Consider the following 14,395-nt stretch of genomic DNA (forward strand, 5'->3'; position numbering starts at 1 on the left):
GCACAGATCACAGTAATGAATAGCTCTGTGGTTCCTTACAGTAATGAGATGATTATGATGCCTTAACTCCACTCATTTGATGCAATATGCTCAGTTCTGCATTGCACCTAGGTACAATGACATGGGTGAGAGAAAAAAAAAAGGTGGAGCAAATTGGTGTCCAATTCCCAAGGGCATCATTTTTTTAAAAGGTTTCTTGGATGAAAATGGTAAATATCTATATAAAATGTTTAATGGACAGTTTGCTTTAATTAGCATCTCATGCAACTATGAGATGTATAGAGGAATTGTTGTGCAGAGTTGTATCCATTCCCAATCACATGACCCTGAGAACATTCAAAACTGAGCAGTACTACTGAAAGGCTTAGTACACCCATGCCTATGCAGCAAAATTCGAGGCCAGACTGTACTTGGCTAGAAAAAAGAGATCACTTAATCACTGAAATGCAGTCTGCACAAGCAGACGCAAAGAACCATTTAAAATAGTTTTCCTTCATCAAAATGCAGACCTGATAGGCCATACAGCTAGGCAAAGCTGCATAAAGTATGGTCTCTAAAAGTACCGGGGAAGAACATGACTGTCATCCAGTATTCATACAAGACATAGACCATGTTTATAATATTCTTTACTTTTAAGATACTCTCAGGTATCTTTCACTGCATTTACTTTTTGATCAACGTTTTCTTAATTGGGGAAGTGAATACAAGAGTGTAGCCAAAGACACTGTGTGCAATTAATTTAATATCACTGTAGAACAGCAAATCCACTCCTTTAGAACATCATTAATCAACATGTTTCTTGAACCAATGAGAAACCTGTGGGCTGCCATGAAACAAAATCTTCCACAGGAGCAAGTTCAAAAGTAGAACACATTACATATTTAAGATTGTTGTCATTAACGGTCTGAGTAAACAAAAAAAGATTAGAAACTAGTATTATGGTCATAAAATACAAAGAATTTCTTTAAAACAGTTATGGCAAACATTCCCTGAGAATTAAGAATCAGCAACAACTATTGCCAGATTGGTTTTTCTGTTACAGTGCAGAAATGTTATAGCACATTCTCTCCATTCAAAGATCACGCAGGAAGATTAAAGGCCACAGTTTTTATTTACTATGTGCATCTTCTGCATGTGCTCACTTTTCAAGAGAATTAAATCCAGACGCAGCAACCCTCAGCACTGAGGCTAACCAGGACATGAAGGGAGAGGAGGCAGTTAACAAAAGGTTTAATCCACGTGTTGAGTGTGTGTGTTCAGAATTCCTTTTTTTTTTCTTCTGTGCTCCGTTTTCTAAATTTGCCCTGCCAACTGATAGGCTATGGCAGCATTCTGGAATATCCCCCTCCCTCCCCCCTGAAACACACATTATAAAATACATACCCACCACCAAAGTGTCCCACTTAGAGAAGTGACTTGTAGTCTAAGCAGAAAAGGGACATAATGCAGAAGAGTGGAGTAACTATTAAAGTTGAAATAATCGATTTTAATGCCTAAAATTAGATTTTATGGCCCATGGTATTGCTGAAAGTTCTGTGCAGCACAGCTTTATGTTGCATCATTCCTCAGCACACAGAATTAAAGTGCAGTAAACATTCAGAATTCGGTGCAACACACTGTCACAAAAAAAGAAAATCTACTTTTTGTTATTAATTCAGCTCAAGAAGATGGCATTGTGGGGTCAGTTTGCACTGACCCAGAAAAAGAAAAGATCCTATCAGGATCCAAATTCTTACATTGTAGAAGAGGGTTTATTTCTGCCTTGCCCTAACACCAAATCAATATATGCATATCTATCTCCCTGCGGCTACCTGATAGTTCCCTGTCTCTCTCTCCAAGATAGCACAATCATTCTTTCTTTGCAACTTGCAGGTCTTAGCTCTGCTGAATTCTTTCTTTCATTTCTTCAAAGCATCCAGCAGATCTGGCAGTGTCTGCTATTGCTTGATATATGAGTGGTGCAACCCAGAAGCGTACAGCATTCATTGACAGGAGACTATGAAAACCTGACCAAAGATCTGCAAAGGGTCTTTTGATGGTAAAGATTGTTGATATGGGGTAACAGCAGAAGGGAGGACAGCTTCAAGAAGGCTGAAAAAACAACCAAAAAAAGTGGGCCAGCAGGAAACTAGGAGAGAAGCCTAACATATACCAATGAGAACTACAGGAGTATCACAGTTGGATCCTGAAAGGGTATTCAAAGGAGACTGCAGAAGCATAAAAACTGAACATCTCTGCTTGCCTCAGAAAAACTCAGATGAAGATACCAGCTTGTGGGCTGAGGAGTCAAAGTGGTTATGCAAAGTACCCAACATACCTATCGCATGTTGGGCATATTCTTGGTAAGTATAATAGCTTGGCCACAGTGGATCTGCTATGCTTATGTCATGCTGTTAATCTGCATGTATGTAGGTTCAACTGGTGTGGACATCAGCTCTCACTTTGGCCAGGCTGTCAGAGGTCCAGAAACACTGAATATATGGCCACATTCCTCTTCTATCTCTTGGAAAGCTTTCTAAGTGAAAATAAAAGACAAGTCTAAAAAGAGATGGTTGTCCTATCTCTAAATCTTGAGGATTGTGATCCAATTAGTTTTGTATATATTTCATTTTTTCCTAAGCATCTTCTCTATCATGAGAGTATCTTTCTGCATGACTTCATCAACTGTTTTACTGAAGGAGATCTAAAGGAAAAAACGTATGAAAATAATCTTTACCACCTTTGTGAAGCAGCAATCAAAAAGGTCAAATGAATCAGCTGGCTATAAACTATGACATTTACTGTCTATCAAGAATATTCATCATATTGCACAAGAAAATAATGCAACACGAGTCACAGCAAAACATATAAATTCATCTGAGTGATACAAACCTCAGTTGACATTACAGTACTTTACAGTGAAAAGCTCTTTTCTCTTTTCTCTTTTCTTTTCTTTTCTTTTCTTTTCTTTTCTTTTCTTTTCTTTTCTTTTCTTTTCTTTTCTTTTCTTTTCTTTTCTTTTCTTTTCTTTTCTTTTCTTTTCTTTTCTTTTCTTTTCTTTTCTTTTCTTTTCTCTTTTCTACAGTGACATTATCTCAAAATACACTGCCAGTTACACTTTTATTCTTTATAAGGATCAAGAAGAATCAGGCCTCTGCTCTCATCATAAGCCAGATAGATCACAAAATTGTGTTGGTGATTCTACTCTAAAGATACCAGCTTGTATCTGCTACAGCCACTCTGGCCATTCAGTTGCTGTTTTGCTGGCTCAAGTACTACCTGCACAGTAAACCAAGCCCTAAAATCTCCACGTGCTTAAGTGCACAACACTCCATTCAAGAAGTGTTTACTTAAAAAGAGACACTAAGATTAGTGACACAGTTGACACTTTAGCAGAAGTCTGGTTTTGGGGGAAGAGAGAAAGGTTCCCGGTGTGTCAGATCTTCACTTTTTCTCTAGACAGGAACTGCCAGACACGATGGAGTATAGATCTTGACCAGTTCATCCCAAGCACAGTCCACCACCTACAAAGCAAACAAAATCTATTTAGATCCTTCATAAGTGTCATTTTTACAAAAAACAGAAGGAACTTAGAAGAAATTAATGCATATTGTGGAGTTAATGCTGGTTGGTACTCTTATACTTCAAAATTATATAATAATGCAGTTGGGTTTGTTTTGGTTTTTTAGAACTTTTGTCTTAACTTTACTAAGATGCATTAAAATTAATAATCTCCTATTTTTCATATTCCCCATGAGGAAAGCAGGGAAACCTTTGGTTTTCAACTGATTGTTCCAAATAGGCTAAAGAATGTAACTGAGAATGAAATGAAGGAAGGACGCCCAGAAGTCCAGACCTTGTGGTGTTTCTTCTCTTTACAGGGTCTCAGGACTCTTTTACCATGGTATCTAAACACTTCATGATCAAATCTGAACAACTTTCTTACACTTGCAGGTATGGAAAATCGTTATAGACATTTTCCTAGTGCAGAGCAGAGGAATGGAAAAACAATGAAGTTGACCAAAATGATGCAGGAAGAATTAAGCCAGAACTTCAGTCTCATACTGATAAGCTATGAGATCACTGTATTGTCTACCTAGACCTCACTAGTTTGATGAGAAGTGATGCCACCTGTGCCAATGGCATCTTATAAACAGAGCAACTGATGCCAGTATAACTGAAACTTTTCTGAATTGCAAGTCCCAAGCTCTATTCTAGATGCATGCCTGAACCTAAAATCACAAAACCAGAAGGTTAACCTAAGTCTATTGCATGAAGAGATTTTAATAAATAACAAGACTGCACAGAAGACAACTACAGAATGATTTAGGTTTGAAAATTATTTGATAATGCACTTTAGAGCCTGTAACAAAGTGAAAGGGGTAACCACACTGACAGTTACTCAAGTAGATGACCTATTATATATATTCATGAAATATTGTGGAAGACGAGAACTAAGGCAAAGGGAAGAAGAAAGAGAAGAGCTAAAGAGAAAAAGCTGATGAGCCCCACAAATATATGCCAGTAAATCTGGCTGAATCCATTTTGCATTATCTTTACAATGTCCTTTCCAGTTGGGATCACAAAGGATACAGTATTGAATCCTGTGCACAAGCTTCCTTCTGCTGCAGACTGCAATTCTTGTTCTTTTCTAGAGCCAGAATGAACAGCTGCACACTAAAAATTTGGAAATTCAACTTCAATATTTGATTTCAGACTATAATTAGCCCATTTTGTGTTTACTATACTGCACTATTATTCATTTTTATTGCTTCCTTAGCTGGTTCTACTTAGTTATTTGAAGTGCTTTCCATATACATCTAAACGGATCCAAAAATCTCTTGACAACGTGTCTGTCTATTCATACGACATAATAGAGCTTTGTGTAATATAATGTTCTGCTGCATTGCAGTCCCCCAAATCATACCAAAAAGAAAATTTGAGTTCTCCACTAAATGCTATGTAGAAACTGGCAATCACATTAACCAAGTTTTTTTTTATATTCTCCACAGCTCTGGATCAATATCTGTATTTCTATAGGCAACACTTTCTACTTTCACAAAGAAACAAGAAACGGAGATAACATTTGGAAAAAATCCCATGGGAATTCCCACCTGTTATCAATGTAATTAGCATCCTTGAAGTAGCCTCTGAACAAATATAGTTACAGAACCATTTAATCTAGCAACACTAAAAATAAACAGGGGATATTAAAAGGGAGTTTGAAAAGGATCACTTACAGTAATTTGCCCAACTCATTGACTTAATGATAGCACATGAAAGATGAAAACATAACCAGCAAACAAAAGGAAAATAAAAGCTACAGCAAATAACAGTGTATCAAGTTCTCCTGTGCAGCAGGAAGTCTATAATGGAATACTGATATCAGAAACCTTGATGAAAAAACACATGCAAAGAACAGCAAACAGGTATGTATGGGAAACTGAGACACTACAGCATGGAACAGCATTACAAAATGTTAATAGCATTTCCATTTCTCCGTAATACTTTCTCCAAAATACAGCCAAGACTGTAAAAGAAAGGGGGCAACTATAAGCCAACAGCATGGCAGCCAGAACTAACTGATGGACAGCTGCTACATGCCCCTTTGCAGTATCACTGCCTCAAATACAAATGACTAAAATGAACCCTGGGATAAAGAGAAGTGCCTGTTCATGAAGCTACTGCATCAGTTTACAAAATGTCTTCTCCTTTAATTTTGCCTTTTTTCTTATGACCCATCGTATACAATGGTCTTATCACCATCATATGCTTTTCACCAGAAGAGGGGAACATCAGATGTTAAATTTAAGTGCTTTAAAAGTATTTAGAAATGTCAGTTCTCACGTGACATATGAGCATTTTTAATACGTACTTTAAAGCACTTTAGCCACTTTTTTAAAAAATAAACTAAATGCTACTTAATTTAAATATTAAAAAAGCAGCAGGAATTCCATTGGGATGAGGGCTGATCCAGCACACCACAATAAATAAATGATGGCATAAAAAAAGCCACAAGTTCCTATACTTTATATTTTGATCAATGAGATGATGTTACAAACAGGCAGAGAAGATCCTCCTGAGGCAGGATGAAGAACGAAGGAAAATTGAAAATGGACTCACACATTATTTGCATACCTGATAAAGTCCTCGCCATTAGGAACATGAAGGCATAGAGGTTTGTCTTTCTGTGAAAATGTCCACTGTCTCGGGGACAAATTTTACTCTCAGATTGAAACAAATCTCACTGATTTCAGTATTTAGGGGGTGCATGATTTACATTTTTTTTTAAGCTGACACGCAAACAGTAGAAGACAGTTTATTTTAGTTGCAAAGAACTGTACAAATTATAACATCCTTATAGTATTGGATATTCTGGACACCAGTATGCCATGCAATTTTCATTATAATTTACTAAATTGCTCTTGTAACTATAGAATAAAATTCTACTACAGCGACTTTTAACTAACAGAAATTACAGGGAAAAGGAGAATAACTAGAGCTTAATTGCAAAACAAGAATATTCTACCTTACACTGACTGGTAAATTACATCAAGTAATAGTGCAAATAGAAAAAGGATTCTAAACTTGGTAATTTTAATTATAACTAAAGCTATATGGAACAAAGACAGTCTAAAAAACTGGCTGGATGGTCGGGCCCAAAGAGTTGTGGTTAATGGAGTTAAATCCAGTTGGTGGACAGTCATGAGTGGTGTCCCCCAGGGCTTGGTTTTGGGGCCACTCCTGTTTAACATCTTTATTGATGATCTGGACAAGGGGATCGAGTGCACCCTCAGTAAGTTTGCAGATGACACCAAGTTGGGTGGGAGTGTTGATCTGCTCGAGGGTAGGGAGGCTCTGCAGAGAGATCTGGACAGGCTGGAGCGATGGGCTAAGGCCAACTGTAGGAGTTTCAATAAGGCCAAATGCCGGGTGCTGCACTTGGGCCACAACAACCCCCAGCAGCGCTACAGGCTTGGGGAGGAGTGGCTGGAGAGCTGCCAGTCAGAGAGGGACCTGGGGGTGTTGATTGACAGCCGGCTGAACATGAGCCAGCAGTGTGCCCAGGTGGCCAAGAAGGCCAATGGTATCCTGGCTTGTATCAGAAATAGCGTGGCCAGCAGGGACAGGGAAGTGATCTTACCCCTGTACTCGGCACTGGTGAGGCTGCACCTCGATTACTGTGTTCAGTTTTGGGCCCCTCACTACAAAAAGGACATTGAATTACTCGAGCGTGTCCAAAGAAGGGCAACGAAGCTGGTGAAGGGTCTGGAGCACATGTCGTACGAGGAGCGGCTGAGGGAACTGGGGTTGTTTAGTCTGGAGAAGAGGAGGCTGAGGGGAGACCTCATCGCCCTCTACAACTACCTGAAAGGAGGTTGCAGAGAGCTGGGGATGAGCCTCTTGAACCAAGTAACAAGTGATAGGACAAGAGGTAATGGCCTCAAGTTGAGCCAGGGAAGGTTTAGACTGGATATTAGGAAGTATTTCTTTACAGAACGGGTTGTTAGGCGTTGGAATGGGCTGCCCAGTTCAGCGGTGGAGTCCCCATCCCTGGAGGTGTTTAAGAGTCGGGTTGACATAGCACTTAGGGATATGGTGTAGTTGGGAACTGTCAGTGTTAGGTTAATGGTTGGACTAGATGATCTTCAAGGTCTTCCAACCTAGATGATTCTGTGATTCTGTAACAAAATGACATTTACTATTGGTCTCTAATACTTTTATTTCAGTAGTAAAGTTGCAGTACTAGTATATATGCTAGGGGTACTGTACTGTTACTACTGTAGAATAAGCATCACGCCAAGTTATCTGCCAGTGGAGATTTAAGCAAGTCTATTTGAAGCATATAAAATGGGGATCACTGTATTTCCCTTCAAGTAAAGCCAAAAAGCAAGCAAAGAAACAAAAACTGCAGTTATCACAGGAAGCTGATTGCTTAACTAGAAAATCATAGTTTAACTCAAATGAAACAGCTACCCTGTATTTTATTGAAGTGTTTATCCTTGTCCCAGAGTATAACAATGTTTCCCACCAATTGATTTAATATTGACATCCATTCATTTATCAAAGCCATTTCCATTGACTCACTAACTGATTTACTCCTCTGACAGGCCCTCTGTTTCCTATTCATCACAATCATCTTGCTTTGCAATAGACTTAGACCTTTTCCAGCACCCGAGGGCAACGCAGTCTAGTGCAATTACCTGCATGACATTCTGCCTCTTTACTGTTCAGAAGCAGCAAGAAAATAAGAGAAATCTCCCAAGTTAGTAGCTAACTTTTTAAGTATTTGAAGGCATAATAAATGCCCAAGCCCTAAACAAGATTAAATACATTCAAAAGAACAACTGAAAACTAAAAAGTAACCCCTTTATTAAGTGGTTTAATCAGAAGACAGTACAGCCCTCTCCAGATCAGTATTTACGGAAGTATCTTGGTGCCACTCAGTTTCCAGAGTGCTCATAATAAATCATAGGATAATACACAAATGTGTCTGAGAGTGACCCATTTATCTTCTCAGCTTTTCTCCATCCCATCCAATTTTCAAATAAAATGAAAAAGACCTGTCTTTTTTCTGTAGAAGAGACAATGGAAAAAGTATGCAGTTCTTCACTTCCACTAATGTTGTGGTTCCCTTCCTCTTTTAGTTTCTTATCTTCTGTGTCTTTTCATGCAGAATTTAATGGTCTATTTATATAATTCTTACGTATTTTTGAGAGGTCCTGAGCATCCTCTGTAAGCGTGTGGGATGGAGATTAAGTGGAGATAAAGCAAGCTATGAGGTTTGCTACTCATCAAATTACTTTGACAGATGATCAATAAAACTGGTTGGTTAAGTGCATAATGGATCATGCACAAGTTTAAATGCATTCAATACCTATTTTGTACTAGAAAATCCAAACTACTAGTGTGGCCTTTTGTTTGATCAACAGTTGCTGGAGTGAACTGCACACGATGCCTACCTTTACACAAGAGTGGTAGTGATGGGAGTTTGTAAATCAAAACTTTTTATTTTCAATGTGCAATAATATCAACCATTTTTTAATTTACTTTTGAAAAAACACACACTGATGTAATTATTATTTCCAGTAAAGACAGAATAAAACAAACCCTGCACCAGAAGTTCTTATAAAGATCTAGGTTCAAACTACAGTTATCAGAAACAGATGTTCCAAATACCGCTTAAGAAATCCATTTCTTTCTTAAGGAGATAAAAGACTTGAGGGGCATTATTCTTCAGATTGCAAAGATATGTCACAAAGAACTGATCTAAAAAACAGGGAGCTGTCTCAACATTCGTTTCGTTGCTCTGACATGGGCAACAGGAAGATGACTTGGTAGCTGTGCTACACATTTCTAAATGAAAGTCTTCTGAGTGTGTATTTAATCAGTAAGATGTAAAGGAAATTGAGATACGAGTTGCAGGTTGGAGAGAAATCCTTGAAATCTCCACAGAATTTGTAGCAATTCCTCTGTATTCTACAGACAAGGGGAAAGACATCTCCCCAGTCTTTCAAGAACTGTTTTTAATCAGTAAAGTAAATCTTAAGTTCTGTAGAAGATACACTGGAACTACAAAATGTCTTTCTGTGCTGATACTAACCTTGGTGACCCCAAATGCAGTCAATTTACATGCAGTGAAACTGTGTTTTCTAATGAACCTATCCAATCTTCAAACTCATCCTTCAGTTCAGAGTTAAGCTAAGTTCTTTCCTTTTGGGATATAATCACAAATAATCATAAGCCAAACAATGTTTTCGGTAACAGCTACAAAATCCTGTTGTCTTCCATTGAATTTCACTAGTGCAATTCACTGGGACTTCTCAAACAGATCTATTGATCATGCAGAAAAGAAACAAACATTGACTAAAAGGTGAGGCTCACAGAAGTAGCAGGTATTTCTAGGCCACTGAATCAAATATAAAGCACAAGCAACACATTTATTGAGTAAGAAACTGCTGCCTCCCACCTCTTCCCAGTACTTCGGAATCAAAATTAAAGTGCATGTTCCTCTCCACACACTTGCAGCTTTTACAGAATTGTGATGCCTGACAGCAACCTTTCCAAACACCTTAGGATGAGACTTCTGCTGATAATGGCAAAGAGTGACCGTTACTCATGAATGGCTAGCTTTGACTTAGGCAGTGGAAGTTTATACAGTTTGGGAAAGATACACAATAAGCACCAGAAAGAAATGTCACCTCCCTTTCCCCCCCCTCCAACTCTGTAAAGGAGTTCAAATTGATTTAACATTTGCAACTGGTTAAATTTGATCTTTCCATGCAAAAATCCACTCTGAAATTAAATAAAAGAACAGATGCTGTAGGATCTTTTTATCTCAAAGGATCACTAACTGCATAACTTTAGTAGCATCATGGAGAAGGACCATAAGGGGAGATTAAAATGAAGTACAGATAGTGATATAATTATAGCAGTGTGATAGCCACAACAGCTGGGTAGAAGCTATTAGTTGCTTGACAATTAAGTGTAAAAGATAAGAGCAAGCAATCAAAAGAAAAAAGCAGAGAAAGTCTGTGTTTTCGTGTACATTTCCACAAGATGTAACTCCACTTTTATACGAAACAGTCACCATTTCTGGGCCTGTTGAGGGTGCACAATTAATTTAAACGAACAGCAAAATACCAGCCTCATTTAAAGACATCTGCATTTATATTTGGCTATACTGATTAGACCAACTTCAGCAGCCCCTCTCCTGTCCATTCTCCTGCCTGCTGTGTTGGCACAGCTAATGCAGCACACTGCCCAAGCTGCACATAGAAAACAGGTAGTAGAACAAACCTGTACACTGAAACTTGACAGATGATCAAAAATTTCTCCATAAAGCTGGAAGAATTTACAACTAGATTTCAGTTACCTTCAGGGGATGCAGCTCAAGTGTATACAGTTCCCTCCAACTAGTAAGAAATTACAGCTTTTAAAATTTTAGTGATACTGATGCCGTACAAGAGGTCATGATACCGTAAGTACAGCAACGTTTCATGGGATCAACAGACTGATGCTACAAAGCAGGCACCTCTGCTCAGTTCTAACTGCCTCTGGCCAGGTGGAAGGAAGGAGCAGACTGTGGTATGACACAACATGCTGGTGATACCCCACAGCTTTAGGGAGAAGAAAGCAGAGGTTCAGGGAAGCTGGGTCACAAGGATAGTGTAACACAGAACACAAGACTAGTTTCAAGTATACTGCACTGGTATTATCACTGTCTCCACGTTATTGGTATCATGTGTGTGTATTGCCATAACACCCCTCACCATCTCCAGATGCAATACAGAATTGTGGCCAGGCCCTTTCTTGCATTCATACATCCCAGAGCTCCAGGGGCTTTGAAGAAATAAGAGAAACCAGTTTTATGCGAACTAACCTACTTTGGGGGAATATTTACACAAGGAGGTGGCAGCCGCACAGAGCTCTACAGAAAACAAGTTTGCCTCCCAAATTCACAAACAGCTATTTAGACAGCTAGCTGCCCATTTGTAGTATCATTACCATCCAAAACCACACAACCACAGTAAAAGAAAATTGTAAGTGATCACTGTTTGTATTGTACCTCAGTTATTCTAAAACTTAGACGGTAAAACGCACACAGATAACAGATGATTTTGGACTAGAGAACTGTTTGGTGCAGAACAAATTTAATTTCCAAAAGGAGCACCTCAGTATTGTATATCGTGAAGTCCTGTTCGGATTTGGCATGTCACAGATATCTAATGTGCTCTTCACATATCAAGTGTTCTAAGCCACTACACCACTTGGCATCACTTCCACTGAAAATCACATATCCTTGCAATTTAGGAATGTCATTGTTCATAGCATAAAAGTACAGAGAAATGGAAAGATTCCTCTCCTGTTCCCATCAGACACTTAATCCTGTTCTCAGGAGCAAGCCTGGCTCAATGGAAAGCATTAATTTATACTCTCCACTGGCTGCTTTACAGAGTTCAGAATAGACATGAGGTGTAGGCTGAGAAAGGTTTTCATACAAAATTCAGAGCTTCAGTTTTTCTTATATTTGTGTCAAGCAAAATACAGCTTTAGAACTACAACAAAAAGGGTTGGGGTTTTTTTGTCCACGATTTAAAGAAATTCATGGTACATAAGTATTTTTTATTCTTTATATACTTACGGAAATAATTTCAGAATCAAGACAAGAAGTGAATGTTCACAGTGTCTGTACTTTTTATCTGTGTCATTGATGGATTGCTTAAAAGACATTTAAAATTAATTCATGACTGCCACATCACATTCAACCTACAACAGAAGAAAAAGGCTGCTTTTAAATAAAGCTGCACAAATAATACTAAAGGAAGTTACGTTCATGCTTACATGTAGGTAAGCACAGCAAAATCCCAGTAAGAGCTAAGCTTAAAGGGGTATTATATTTTAATTCATCAGAACATTCACAGATCACATTGAGGGACAGTAAATATGAGGAGAGAAGTAAGAAATCTGATGAGCTACAGAGTACAGTTCCAATATATAGTCTAGCATTATGAGCCCCTGGAGAGGAATAGTATATAGCTGATTACCATTTTCTCTACATACATCCTATGCCTATCTAGTGTATATAAAAAGGAGCAAGCTTTAACTGCTTTTCTTATCCCCAAACTTTGGAAAGAACTCTCGTGTCTGGTTTAAAAAACTGCGTACTCTTAATACTGTGGACAAGATAAATGGATTTGTTCAGTTCTTAGTACTGTACACCATTACAAATCCAAAAGATTTTTCATGCTTAGGGTGTTGTCACTGTTCTTGGGTGTGCCAAAGCTACTTTGGCTGAAAGCTGGAGTTGGGAGTATTTTCTCCTAGACAACGTGCCTTGCAAGCTCTCACATCAACACTTGCAGTTTAGCAGAGAAATACCCTGAATATCATGAGGATCATTTCTGTTAATGCTTCGTACTGTAAAATGTATATTTTTCTATGCACCTGGGAGTTTGTTTGTTAGTTGTCTGAAATTGCTATGAACCTGACACCAACATTATGGTGGACACCGCCCCCCCCGCCCCCCGCAAACAAAACAGTTGAATTTATTAAAATGCAAAGCCTTCAACAAATGCTTACTTTACGTAGACGCAGATACCCCAAAACAGATATCAGAACCTTAAATAAGCACAAAAGGGTTTTCTGTTCCATCTAGCTAATACTTAGCCTCACAACCTGGGACCCTTCCTTATAACCAGATCTCTGTCCCACGTGGTGCCTCCCCTTAGTAGGATACTGTACAAGAACCAGCTTGCCTGCATGTACCTACACTCTGCCTGTGGATTCTGTTCAAAGCTCAATCAGTTCCACAGGGAAGTCCTGTAATTCCTAGATGAGATACTTAATCACAGTATCTATTTTGAACACTTCTTCAGAAGTACAGACTGGTTTTCCCTTGACACATAAAAGACACTTCCAAAATGCTGAAATTTATTGGGCAAAGCCAAAAAAACATCATCTGGCTAGACAACAAAAATATCATTAAGAACAAAAGCAAAGGTTAATGACCAGAATGGTACTTAATTTGACTATAAATGAATAGCTTGTCCATTATGAATAAAATACCCTGCATGCATGGAGGAGAGGAGCAGTTCAAATCTCAAGTCGTAACTCCTTATAAAGCACACAGTGAAAATCACAAATCATACAAATGCATGAAGAACAACATTATGAGGTCTTGATAGAGAGCAGACATGGAGGCAACCTACATATTGGGAACAGTAGCATAAAAGTTAAGCAAATAATCTTCATTGGATTGATGCAGAAGCCAGGGAAAGACTGCAAGTGCTCATATCAGAAGCATCTATTCAGTAAGTGATCATTCTTTTTCTTGTAGTTACAGTTTAATTCTATCACACATTTCAAACTTCTTTTAAAAATCAGAATGTTTACATTTTGCATTGCTGTGATATCCAACCCTCACAATACATTAAATCAACTCAATATAAAAAAACAGAGGACTATTAAAGCTGTTGCAGATGCCAAACTTCTGTCTGGAAGGCACACTGGCATGCAGTATATACGGATATGTACCCCAGATTTAGATTTTGTGCATTAAGTCCAACATCAGACTTGTAGAATTTCTGTGTGGAAAAAAAATACCTGGATGCACAAATGCCCTAATGTAGATGGGTACACACACCATCTTTTTCCTTTTTCCAACATGCAAGCAGCATTTTCCAACATATGCAGCTATTTGCTTTCAATTCATTATCTATCATCAATGAGTATTTACTTGACCTTGTTCCAAGAAGGCTATTCCATACATTGCAGTTACAAAAGAAAGAGTATCTACAGAGCAGCAACTCCAAGTCTGACAAGTAAATTGTACAGAAAGAAGTCATATATAGCCAGTCAGGAACACCATCCACTAAGAGCCACCCCGTAACACACGGGGCTCTTTGCAACAGGC

The 14,395-nt window shown here is 38.4% G+C and overlaps 1 protein-coding gene across 3 annotated transcripts in view; it reads right to left on the reverse strand.

The window, feature by feature from the left end:
- Window positions 1-722: 722 nt before the first annotated feature.
- The window catches only part of PEX7 (peroxisomal biogenesis factor 7), a 49,455-nt gene continuing 35,782 nt past the window's right edge, over window positions 723-14,395 (reverse strand). For 2 of the 3 annotated variants that reach the window (XM_074818987.1, XM_074818986.1), the window contains one exon: window positions 723-3,503. Coding sequence is in view for 2 of the 3 variants with exons in the window: in XM_074818986.1 (XP_074675087.1) it covers window positions 3,435-3,503 (69 nt within the window). In the remaining variant the exon portion in view is untranslated. Of the gene's footprint in view, window positions 3,504-11,983; window positions 12,250-14,395 lie in introns of those variants that run through there. The other variant, XM_074818988.1, reaches the window with a different exon arrangement.

The sequence above is a fragment of the Strix aluco genome, chromosome 3 (genome assembly GCF_031877795.1).
Source record: "Strix aluco isolate bStrAlu1 chromosome 3, bStrAlu1.hap1, whole genome shotgun sequence".
Classification (NCBI taxonomy): Eukaryota; Metazoa; Chordata; class Aves; order Strigiformes; family Strigidae; genus Strix; species Strix aluco.